We start from the raw sequence: 12,490 nt of genomic DNA on the forward strand, positions 1-12,490 counted from the left end.
CTGAGTATAAAATGTTTGCATTAACACTGACAGACATGAGGTGATCATAACTGGGTACTTTTCTAGCATAATTGTCAAAAGGGGGGAAATGTTAGATTTGTATTGTTGATTGCCATTTATGCTTAGAAATATTTACTCATATATGCTTAGAAGTATATAGTTGATGGCATATTGAAAGAATGTCTCATCCTAGGAGGCCTGTAACAACTCTGTGTTGCATGAAGAGGGGAGTGCGTTCACTCCTCTTCAGAGTGTTCTGGCATAGATCACACACCTCCTAGGAGAGGTCGTATCTTCTCTTGCTGATATATGGTATAACAAACACACGTATATCTGTTTGAGTGTAAGAGCCTTTTGTTTAGATGGACCGCTAGACTCCTGGCACCAGCTTTGGGGAGTCTTCACGGGGTCATATCTCGACCCCACACACACACACACACACACACACACACTTACAAAACCACAGGCAGGGTATTCCTTGTTCACATGTGTACCGTTATATGTTAATGACCCTATGCATATTCAAGTAACCACAATAAAAGGAGTGCTATGGGGAACCTGGCTGAGAGTCTGATGGAGGTCAAGTAGGTGGAACGACACTTGGCTCCAGGCAGGCCTCCCTCATGCATGAGTAAAACAAAGAACTTTGCCTACTTCGTGTCTTGCTTGCTGTGTAATTACATTGCCTTTAACGTTCCAGCGGATAGGTTTAAGCTACAAACCTATCATATTATTTACTAACTAATCTTGAAATGACTGTTCAGTACAGAAATGAAGCCCAACTATCATGTTGTACAGTCCTGTGGTCTCAACTAATCAAAGTGATGTCATGACAAAAATGAATGAACAACAAAACATTTTTCTCCTTCATTTCTGTCAAACAAAGCTGTATGAAACATTTCTCGTGGTTAGTATCATGGTTGCTAGGCAACCTGAACAGCGCGACGAAGGCTAGACCGTCCCATTTCACAAGCCTCTCACTTCTGCACTTCCCGTACTAGTAGTACGCACCGTACGTAGTACGCGTAGTGTGCGTACTTCAAGCGTGCATACCCTGAATTGGGACACAGCCTCACTCACCCCCTCCCTCCTGGCTCACAGCTTCTTCTTCTTGGTTGGCAACCAGTGTTAAGGCACTTTACCGCCCCCTGGCTCACAGCTCAGTGGACATTTAGATGAGAAAATATATATTTGACACATTTAAGGAAAATACAAATAAATAAAAATAAAAATAAATAATTGTTCCCTTGAGAATTTTTTTGCTCCTTTTTGCTCTAAAGAAAATAGTTGTTTTCTTTTACAATCATTCATCTTAGCAGTAGGATTTACATTATGTTTGAGTGAAAATATACATTTTTGCACTCTCTTGTCATCTGACTCAGTGACTCAAATGCCTCGAGAAACCCGATTCACTTTGGTGAGTGACTCATTAAAACTCGATTCAGTAAAAAGACTCGAATTTACCATCACTACAGCAGGGTGAAAAGAAATGAAAACTGAGATTGATTTTCTCTTCAGACATTTAATTAAAGCACACAGGAAGTGATTGTGAATGCAGGTTCATGTTGGATCATCATGTGAAGTTTACAGGATTCACACTAGAAATGTGATTTCTCTTTAAAGTTCTAAAAACAGCGCTTTACTCCTTGAAATCCATTCCTCTCCTTTATCTGTACCAACAGCGAGTGCTCTGAATTCACACACACTTTCAGCTCTTCTTCTGCTGTGAATGAAGGAAAAAGGAGCTGATTAAACAAGCTCAGTCATTACAAACTTCCTGCTGATGTTTCCATGTGAAGCAGTCGGAGACCTTCCTCCGGCTGGACGACACGCTCCGCTTTGATACAAAATAAACCTCAGATATTTTTCTCTACACTAGTTTGTCTCATGACTTTGAATCCCCCTGAAGATACTGACAGTGAAGCACGTACATAATACTCCAGCCTTTCAACTCTGATGTTATTTAGTTCTATTAATACACTAAAATCTCATTTTTGTCATGAAGAAAGTCTTTAATCAAACAGAATTCAAAGATCAGAAACATTTTATATATGGAGTTAAACATGAATCATTGTTTCAACAATATATTTATTGTTGTCATAAACAGACAAGAAGAAAACAACAAAGTGCTCCTCCCATTCAACACATGTCAGTCCATATCCGAGCAAACTAAATCATCTCCATTTACACATCAAATAGAAACATGAATCACTTGTAATGATTAGAAACTTGATAGAATTTCAAATCTAGTTTGGGGAGTCATTCAGTGAGAAACAGTGAAATGATTTTCCATGTGAAAAGGTGGACAGCAGAAACAGAAAGAAACAGTGAGAACTAAAAGAGAAACAAAGAGCCTTGGAACAACGAGGCAGCAGGAGGACAGCTGCAGTTTAACAGCTTCAATTCACTGACAGGAAACAACATTAGAAATATCATCATCCTCAACTCATCTGCTCCACTGACACTGACACCTTCAACGGACACACCTTCACTTTACCAACAGTTTCAATAAATGGAAACATCCTATGAGTGAAAGTGTGTGTGAAGGTGTGTATGTGTGTGTTAGTATCAGGATCAGAGAACGACAGCTTTCCTCTGTTCCAGTCCAGATTCACTCTGATCCTCTGGAGCTTCTTCTGTACTGAGAGAGCAGTGAGAGGAGCTGATGGTGAGTGTTTGTAGTATTTTCTTCCATCAAATAATATCTCCCATAATCCAGACTGTATGCTTCCCTTCCTCTGCACAGACTCTGCTAACACACCAAGTAACCACCGCGTACCGTCTACAACTTCAACATCCCAGCTGTGAGTCCCTGAGTTAAAGCCCTCAGAGCCCAGGACAGAGCAGAACAATTCAAACCTCTCTGGATTATCAGGAAGCTGCTGCTTCTCTCCTCCATAACTCACATTGGTCAGATCTTCAGACAGGATGAGGTTTGGATGAGCAGTGTTTGGGTCCAGAATGAGAGGAGTGTAGGAGACCATGTCCTTCATGTTCTTCCAGATGTTGAAGGTCAGGTTGCCCAGGTGTTTGGCCTGGTCTATCAGAGCTCCTGAGGGCAGCTGTGGATCATCCAGCAGGGGGCAGCGCTGGACTCTTTCCACTGCAGCCTTGTAGTTGTGCAGGAATGAGACGTCTTCAGCTCTCAGCTCCTCCTCTGTGGCTCTGACTGTGTCTGAAAGAGCTGCTATCTCTCTGCTCAGAGCCTCCATCTTCTCCTTCATCATCCCACTCTTCTGCTCCTCTTCCTCCCTCAGTGCAACCAGCCTGGCCTCCTCTTCCTCTGCTAGAAACTGGTGAAGCTTCTTAAACTGCTCCTTAATCTGCCTCTCTGTGTGTCGGGCCTGGACCTTAATGTGTTCTGCTGTTTGATCAAACTTCACTTGAACTTCTTCACAAACCTTTAACTTCTTCTTTAAGGGCTCCAGAGTTTCCTGAAGTTCCTTCTTGTGTTGTTGTGCAGCTTCATCGATGGGTCTGAATCTGTGATTGTTGTGTTTTTCTGAGTCTCTGCAGACGAGACACACTGGCTGCTGATGGTCCAGACAGAAGAGTTTGAGTTTCTCAGAGTGCAGACTGCAGAGAGCCTCTGAAGCTCTCTGATCTCTCTCCTGTAAGAACGACTCACACAGGTTCTTTAAAGCCAGATTTAAAGGTGGTTCTTGCACTGATATTTCCTTACAAACTGGACACTCGTGTGTTGTTCTCCGTCTCCACCATCTCTTCAGACAGTCTTTACAGAAGCTGTGGCTACATGACAGAATAACAGGATCTCTGAAGACCTCCTGACAGACCACACAGCAGAGATCCTCCTCTGATCTGGAAGCCATTGAGTCTGTGAGTGAAGCTGAAAACAGCAGACAGGAAGTACAGTCAGTCCTGGCTCCCCTCCCTCCTCTACTACCTTCACTGAAACTTCCTTTGAGTCGTGTTTTTGCTCAAACTCACATTCAGTGTGTGGAGCGTCAGCAGCTTGAAGCAGCAGTGTTGGAGTTTTCCACTTTTCTCTCCTGTAGCTGGACTCACTCAGAGGAAGCTGCTAGTTTGGTCTGAACTCAGTCTGATCGTCTGTGCGTCTCTCTTTACTGAGAAAGAAGAACAGCCTGTTTCCTCATTTCTCTCAGGTGAGTGACATGAGAAGGCGGAGCTTCATTAAACTTCCACTTATTTCACTTAGCTGGGCCCACATCCTCAATTTAGGTTTGACAGCATTTTTAGTAGACAAAGGTGAATCGCTTAGACATGAACTGAGCTACGATTTGGGAAAAGCTTTGGAGGGGACTGGCAGCGGGCCTGGGCCTGGTAGATCCCCATGTACTAATGAGAAGTGAAGAAGTGAAAGGATTCAAAAGGGGAAGAAGGGTGGGGCAGGAAAATGAGAACAAACAGCTTGTATAACTGGGGGATCATATATAGATACTGGTCTATTTGATTCACCTTTTATTGTTTATTTCATTTTCACTTCCTGAATATGGGACAGACTTGACTGGGGGAAAGAAAGGGGAGAAAGAAAGAGGGAAAGAAAAACAGCAGGGAAGGGCAATAAACAAAAAAACAACAGAATAAGCAGACAAAAAAATACATATATCGATCACCTGGATCACCTGTTGAGAAAGAAAAAAGAAAACAAGCAGAAGAAAACGAGAGTAATAGAATAAATAACATCACAATGATATATGGGAATATAACAGTAAATACTAAATATTAAACATTATTGTGCAGCACGTAAGATCGACAGCGCACAGTGTGCTTTGAGGTAGGAGCCAAAAAGGGTGTAGTTTGTGTGTGTGATCACCCGTGTGTACACCTGTGAGCATGGACGCGCTTGTTTTTTTAAAAGGTTCCTACATGTAATGATCTGCTAGAGCAGTGGTTCCCAAACTTTTTTTGCCAGGCCCCCCTTTTTTACAAGAAAAATGTTCGCGCCCCCCCACCACCTAACCCCCACCCCGCACAAACACATCCTCCAAACACACACACCCATATTTTGTTTACAAACTCCATTGTGGTTTATTTCACACCTCAAACATTTAGTAAACAATTAAGCAAATACAAGTAAACGGCAATAAATTACAGGTAGTAATAAAATATATTACTAACTCTTTTACGCTACGTCCACAACTACACGGGTATTTTTGAAAACTCAGCTGTTTCTATGCGTTTGGGCCTTTCGTCCACACGTAAACGGCGTTGCGATTCACCGAAAACGGAGATTATTTAAAACTCCTTTTTTGCGTTTACGTGTGGACGAGGATTACAGAGTTCGTCACGCAACGTCAAAGGCATGTGCCTTTTTTCACGTCACGCTGTGCGCCACGTTATTGTTTACATGAGATGAATTGCAGAATGGCAGATAGAGACAAAATACTGTTAATCTGACTATCTTCTGGTTTTACAAGCTTACATATACACACGCAGTTACTGTCCCTCCATTTAGAAAGGCAGAGGCATCACGGTGTAATTATTTTACGTGTAGTTGTTTTTTTTCCTGTGTAATAATATTCAACATTGCTATCAATACATTTTTCAAAAAATGCCTCTCTGTGCAAAATGGGTTTAAACACATAAACAGCTGTGGGATACTGTTTGTCCGTGATTTGAACAGGGGGAACAAATTACGGCAGGATCAGCCTGATATTATTTGTATCCCACTGTAACTTTACTGCATAAAGAGCTGACATCATGTTAGCTCTTGATTTTTAGTTCACAAACACTTCTTGTAATAACTAACTACTCACAAGAAGTGTTTGTGAACTAAAAATCAAGAATGTGGGATACTGTTTGTCCGTGATTTGGAGAGCACAGCGCGTGCTCCCAACGCAGGGAAACAAATTTTGCAGGGGAGACCTACCTTGGCACTTGTGCAGGTGAAGCCAAAGGGAAGATATGCTTCACCATATTTTCCTGTCTTTGGCTTGGAAGGAAGTTGGTTTGGAAACATATTTGGCGATGCTTCATCTCCTGCTTTGCGTTTGTGTGGAAGCCCCGTCAAAAACCTGTCCACAGTGTCCAAGCGCTCTTTTTTTTTTTTCTTTTCATACCGCGCCCCCCTTCAATGGCTCTGCGCCCCCCCTAGGGGCGGGCCCCACACTTTGGGAACCTCTGTGCTAGAGGGTGTGTGTGTGTGTGGGGGGGGGGGGGCATGAAGCAGGTATGGAGGAGATCAAAACTCCAGACATCCAGAGGCCCCCAGAACACAAGAGACCAAGGAAGACCAACAGAGGGGCAGCCGCGCCACTATCCCAGAAAGAGCTGAGGAGAGTCCCAGATGAGGGGTCACTCAGCAGCCATGGAGCAGAAGCCGGGGGGGGTTGAAGTGACGTGCCCATGAGCTCCTCCGGCAGCCAGCTCTGCCAGAGTGACCGAGCCCCAGGCCGGGAGCCGAGGGCACCCCACCCCCGAAGTGGCCCGAGCGAGCCCCAGGCTCCAGGCCCCGATAAGCAGCCACCAAGGAGTGAGCCAGTGTGTACCTGGACGCCCATCCCCGGACACAAAGAACCACCAATGCTCCGATGTCTGAGGGCGTCCACCACCGGCAGGGGAAATGGTGGCGGGAGATAGGCCTCCAAACCTTGGAGGGCCTGAGATGTCCCCAGAGAGGTGGGGTCTGATACCTAACCTGATATATAGACTTAGACATACAGGCACACACAGATACAAACATTCATTCCCACCCTCATGCTCTCATAATCAATTACTCCACACTCAACCAACGTGGAGACAGACATAAAGAGACACTGTACATACAATCACACTCCCCAAGCGTACTCTAAGAACCGGGTCTAGGTACCATTGCCCCTGGAGGGGGAAACTGCGCCCAGACCCAGGTGGTGTTACCCTTTTCCCTGCGGTGGGGAGAAGCAGACCGCCCTGACTCCGCAGCAGCAGAGAGGCCCCACATTCCAGACCCCAGTCGGACGGCCAACTCCTCCTCCTAGCCCCCCCGCTCCAGCAGGCCGCAGAGAACGGGGATGTGTGAAGACTCCAAACCTCCCTCCACCCGCTCATATGTAGTGTTGATGTATGTGTGTTCTAAGGTGCATTTAAAACCCAGGAGGGCATGGAGCTACCTGCCAGAGCAGCAGGTAAGTGCATAGCCCCTCCTGCTAGCCCTCAATGTCTACGTGTAATTTAAAATTGAGAGGTGGGCAATGACGCCAGGGGTGAGGTGTACACCCTGATGGTAATTTGGATTCTGTGTGGCGTGCCCACCCCCAAGATCCTATATGTATGTGTAATGAGAGTGTGAGTAATGTGAATGTCTAAGTTGTGGGATAAAATTGAGGCAGAGGCAGCCAGAAGGGGACAGAGGGGGGGATGCCTCCCCTGCACCCTGGTGACACACCCCTACCCCAAGGCCCTGCATGTGTGGGTGACTGTGGTGGAGCGAGAAGAGGGAGGCAGCTGGAGATGGGGAGGGAAGGAAGGGAGGGCAAGTGACCCCTCCTGGGGCCAGCTCCCCCGCTGACCCCAGTAAGCACCCCCATACTCTGCAACCCGCCAGGGAAAGGGGGCCCAGGCCCATCCGGACCGGGGCCCAGTGCAGCAGCGCCGCCCGGCCCCACAGAGCCCGGGACAGTCCACCCGACCCCACCACAGAGAAAACTACACCCACCCCATCATCCACTCATCTTCCAGACTACACAAGACAATAGACGCCCAGGCTGAGATCTTCCTCCACCTCTCCTGTATCTCCCCTCCTGCAGAGAGAGTTCCCGAAGAGAGGAAGCTCCTGCAAGATGTGACAACCTCCCCCACCAGTTGAAGAGCCCCCAGGTGGCTCGATGCACCGGCGGCACCCTGCGCCAGGACCGGGCCCCCATACACCCACCCGCCCACAACCCCGGCAACACACCAACCAGGACCCAGGCCCTTAGGCCCGGCCAGGGCCCCAGCCCAGAGACGGAACGCCCCCAGAACCTCACGCCCATCCCGGACCCACCCAGGGGCAGCCAGGCTACCAGGTCAGTAACCCACGTCCGTCAGCACAGACCCTCCCCTAGCCCTGCTGCACGCAGCCACAAGGAAACCGTCACCCAAGAGCCAACAGAGCCCCTAATTGACCATGACCGCTACCCCGGGTTGAGCCCCCCAAGGAAGATGCTCCTGGGGAACCCCCCGACGCCCTAAGCCCGTCCCTACCCCCACACCTATCACAACAGTGAAGGTGGGACCAAACTATGACCCCCCACCCCCACTAGGTGATGGAGCTGATCAAAGGAGCCCAGAGAAATTGATCTGATGTGGTGGCAGAGGCTGTATCAAGACTAATGTAATCTAATAGATAATTTCTATATTGGTTAGAATTAAGATTATTTTTATTTTTCCAGTTCATGAGGACTGTTTTCTTGGCTATGCATAGTGCAGTGAAAACCATGTGGTCTATATTCTTTTCCGTAGTGACATTATCTAAGCTGCCCAACAAACATACTAAAGGGGAAGTTGGAATGTTACATTTCAGACACTTTGATAAGTCTTCACATATCTCGTGCCAAAACTTCTGAACTGGTGGACAGAACCAAAGAGCGTGGATATAATTGTCCAGGGAATTGGTTTGGCAGTGTGAGCAGTTGTTGGTAGATGTAAAGCCCATCTTGAACATCCGATGACCTGTATAGTGCACTCTATGTAGTATTTTGTATTGAATTAATTGAAGACTGGGATTTCTAATTAGATGAAAGGTTTTTGAGCAAATCTGAGACCAGAAGTTTTGGTCTAAGTTAACTGATAAATCCGCTTCCCATTTTGCAATAGGAAGTGATATTGATTCATCTATTTTAGAAAGCATTCTGTATATTTTGGACAGTAATTTGGGGGTTTTAAGAGTCAGAAATTGAACCACACTTGGTGGTGTTTGTAGTTCATCTTGACCCGGTTTAAATCTCTTTTTTACTATGGATTTAATTTGCTGATATTCTAAAAATCTTTTCTTGCTGATCCCATATTGTGTAACTAGTCTGTCAAATGAAATAAATTCTGTTCCTTCTAGTATATGTTCTAAATATTTGATTCCTTTACCACTCCAATCTGAAAAGTTTATCATATTATTGTTTTGTAATATGTCAGGGTTGTTCCAGATAGGTGTACGTTTGCATGGGATTAATGAAGACTCTGTCAACTTCAGAAACTCCCACCATGCTGTCAGAGAAGAGCTGATGTTGATGCTTTTGAAGCATTCATGTCGTTGGATGTTTGAGCTGATAAATGGTAGATTTGAAATCTCTAGATTATTGCAAAGTGCTTGTTCTACATCTAGCCAAGGTTCATCTAAGAGGGTATGTTTTTGCCATCCTGAGATAAACTGAAGCCTGTTGGCTAAGAAGTAGTGCTGAAAGTTAGGTAGTTCTAATCCTCCTTTATCCTTGGTCTTTTGTAGTGTTTTTAAGCTTATACGTGGGGGTTTATTTTTCCAAAGGAATTTGGACATATATGAATCTAGAGATCTGAACCAATCTTGCGGCGGTTTAGTTGGGATCATTGAGAATAAATAATTTATTTTTGGTAATACCATCATTTTTATAGCGGCAACCCTTCCCATGAGTGATATGGGTAGACATTTCCACCTAGCCAGATCACCTTCTACTTTCTTTAAAAGTGGGATATGGTTTAATTTAGTTAGATCTGCAAGCTTGGGAGAAACATTAATACCTAAATATTTTATATTTCCCGATTGCAGTGGAGTAGAAGAGGAATTATGGAAGGAGCAATTAATCGGAAGGACTGTAGATTTTGACCAGTTAATTGAGTAATCTGATATTCTTGCAAAAGAGTTTATCAGTTCAATCACCCCAGAGATATTGGTTTGTGAATTTTGGAGAAAGAGTAACACATCATCCGCATAAAGGCTGATTTTATGTTCCATGTTCTTGCATTTTATGCCCTTAATTACTGAATTCTGTCTAATTGCTGCTGCTAGTGGTTCGATAAAAATTGCAAACAGTGAAGGGGAGAGTGGGCATCCCTGCCTGGTGCCCCTCAGGAGACAGAAGCTGGAGGATGTCTGGTCATTTGTTCTGACACAAGCTGTTGGGGAATTATATAATATTTTTAACCAGTTGATGAAAGAAGATCCAACACCAAATTTGTTTAAAGTTGTAAATAGAAATTTCCAGTTAACTCTGTCAAACGCTTTTTCTGCATCTAAAGATAATATTGTAGTTTCAAGGTTTTTACTGTATGAGTAGTCTATCAAATTAAGTAATCTACGTGTATTTGTTGATGAGTGCCTACCTTTTATGAATCCAGTTTGGTCAGGATGAATTAAGAGGGGGGTTATTTTCTCTAGTCTCTTTGAGAGAGCTTTGCAGATTATTTTGAGGTCTACATTTATAAGGGATATTAGACGATAGCTTGAGGGATATACAGGGTCTTTGCCTGGTTTTAGCAGGAGATTAATGTTTGCAGAATTCATATTTGATGGAAGTCTGCCCTTTTCTTTGATTTCCAACAACGTTCTGTAAAAAACTGGTGCTAGAATCGTCCAGAATTCTTTGTAGAATTCTGCAGGAAAGCCATCTGGACCTGGAGCCTTATTATTGGGCATACTTATCAGGGCTTCCTGGAGTTCACCTAATGTCAGTGGCGAATCCAGTGCAATTGCTTGAGAGTCTGATAATTTTGGGAGAGTTATGTTGTCTAAAAACTGATCAATTTCCTTTTTAGATGGGTTTATTTGTGGTGAATACAACGATTTATAGAAATCCCTGAAAATGTTGTTTATTTGTTTTGGTTCATATATTGTGTTCCCAGATGAATCTTGAACAGCACCTATAGTTGTTTTTTCTTTATTTATTTTTAGCTGGTTTGCTAGAAATTGACCGGATTTATTACTATGTTCATAATTTTGTAAGCGTAGTCTTTGTACTAAGAATTTGGTTTTTTTTATCAATTATCTCATTTAATTCTAGTTTTGTTTTGCGTATTTTGTTCAATGTTTCCTGATCTTGGTGGGACGCGTAGGCTTCTTCTAGTGATTTGATGGTTTTTTCTAATTCCTGAATATTTTTGTTTTCTTTTTTCTTTTTATGTGATGAGAAAGAAATTATTTTACCTCTCATCACAGCTTTCCCTGCTTCCCATAAAACAGAAGCTGATGTTCCGGGAGTGTCATTAAAGTCTAAATATGAAGTCCACTCTTTTTTAAAATATTTAATAAAGTCTTCATCTTTAAGCAGTGATGTATTAAATTTCCAGTTTTTACTTAGTGTGGTATTATTCTTCTGCATTAGTGTTAAAGATACAGAAGCATGATCGCTGACAGCTACAGGGTGAATCTCAGTGTCTGAAATGTCACTCAGCAGTGAGCTGCTGACCAAAAAATAATCCAGACGAGAGTAGGAGCGATGAACATGTGAGAAGAAAGTATATTCCTTACTGGTGGGGTGAAGGGAGCGCCATGCATCGCAAAGACCAAAGTCGCTCATATACTGTTTGATTATATTTGTGGACTGCCAATTACGCTGAGTTCCTGCTGTATTGAGCCTATCCATTTCTTCATTTAGTCCAAGGTTGAGGTCGCCTCCAAGAACAAGTGTGCCATCTAAGTGTTCAGAGAGTGCACTGAAAAAACCGTGAAAGAATGAGGGATCATCAACATTTGGACCATATACACTTACAATACATAGCTTTTTATCAAGTATAGATAGTTTAATGATTAAGAATCTGCCCTCTGGATCTATAACTGTATCGAGTACTGTGAAATTAATTTTTTTATGGATTAAAATCGCTACTCCCCTTTGTCTAGAATTATAACAAGCTGAGAACACATTAGGAAATTCAGGTGTTTTAAGTTCATTCGAACCTCTAAGAGGTCTGTGGGTCTCTTGTAAAAGGACAACATCTGCCTGTAGTTTTTTGAGTTGGTTAAATATTTTTAACCTCTTTTCTCCCTCCTAATTTAACTGTGAGTAACATGTTATGAAGCTTAACTGTAATCACAGCCAAACCGGTTTACTCAAACACTGAAATAAACCAAACATTAACATTTAGAAGTGATCTAAGTGACTTATATATCATTTTTAACCTCAGTAGTGAAACCTCTATTAATAAAAATAGTGTACATGTACATACGTGTACATACCTTAATAAAAACAAACAGGTGAGATGTTAGAACGCTTTTATTTCTATTCTAGTGGACACTCAATACTATAGACAGCTGCTGGAGTTTCTTTAACCTGAGTAGTGAGAAGTCCGCGAGCGGGGGGGGGGGTTGAAAACGATGTGCCGGGAGTCCGCTGTTGAGTTTTGGACGAAATGCATTCTGGGATATATAGCTGTCCCAAGTCCACACCGATGCATGCTCGATAAAACGGGCGGATCGAGAACACATCCGGGACTTTTTCGCGTTCTCGGCTTGATGCGTACTTCGAATTGGAACAGTACCTGGTCTCCGACTGATGACGTATCACGAATACACGAGAACGCAAGTACGCACAAGTACGCATATTGATAAACGCCCAATGAATACCTGGGGGGGATGTACCAATGTGAG

The 12,490-nt window shown here is 43.6% G+C and overlaps 1 protein-coding gene across 2 annotated transcripts; it reads right to left on the reverse strand.

Moving 5' to 3' along the window:
• Positions 1-2,361: 2,361 nt before the first annotated feature.
• LOC109197161 (nuclear factor 7, ovary-like) lies at positions 2,362-4,152 on the reverse strand. Of its 2 annotated transcripts, none has more exons than XM_019352303.2 (2): positions 3,949-4,152; positions 2,362-3,835 (listed from the first exon to the last, which is right to left on the reverse strand). In XM_019352303.2, exon 2 carries the CDS (start codon positions 3,828-3,830, stop codon positions 2,442-2,444), a length of 1,389 nt encoding a protein of 462 aa, XP_019207848.2. In that variant the 5' UTR covers positions 3,831-3,835; positions 3,949-4,152; the 3' UTR covers positions 2,362-2,441. The 2 variants fall into 2 exon arrangements, with proteins under 2 accessions (XP_019207848.2, XP_025761506.1); XM_025905721.1 differs by having other exon boundaries at positions 2,362-3,847; positions 3,949-4,122.
• Positions 4,153-12,490: the final 8,338 nt, after the last annotated feature.

Source organism: Oreochromis niloticus, linkage group LG3 (assembly GCF_001858045.2).
Source record: "Oreochromis niloticus isolate F11D_XX linkage group LG3, O_niloticus_UMD_NMBU, whole genome shotgun sequence".
In the NCBI taxonomy this organism is placed as follows: domain Eukaryota; kingdom Metazoa; phylum Chordata; class Actinopteri; order Cichliformes; family Cichlidae; genus Oreochromis; species Oreochromis niloticus.

Bases quoted from the DNA above. Each gene is read 5' to 3' on its own strand.
- LOC109197161 (XM_019352303.2), bottom strand. From the start codon at position 3,830: ATGGCTTCCAGATCAGAGGAGGATCTCTGCTGTGTGGTCTGTCAGGAG.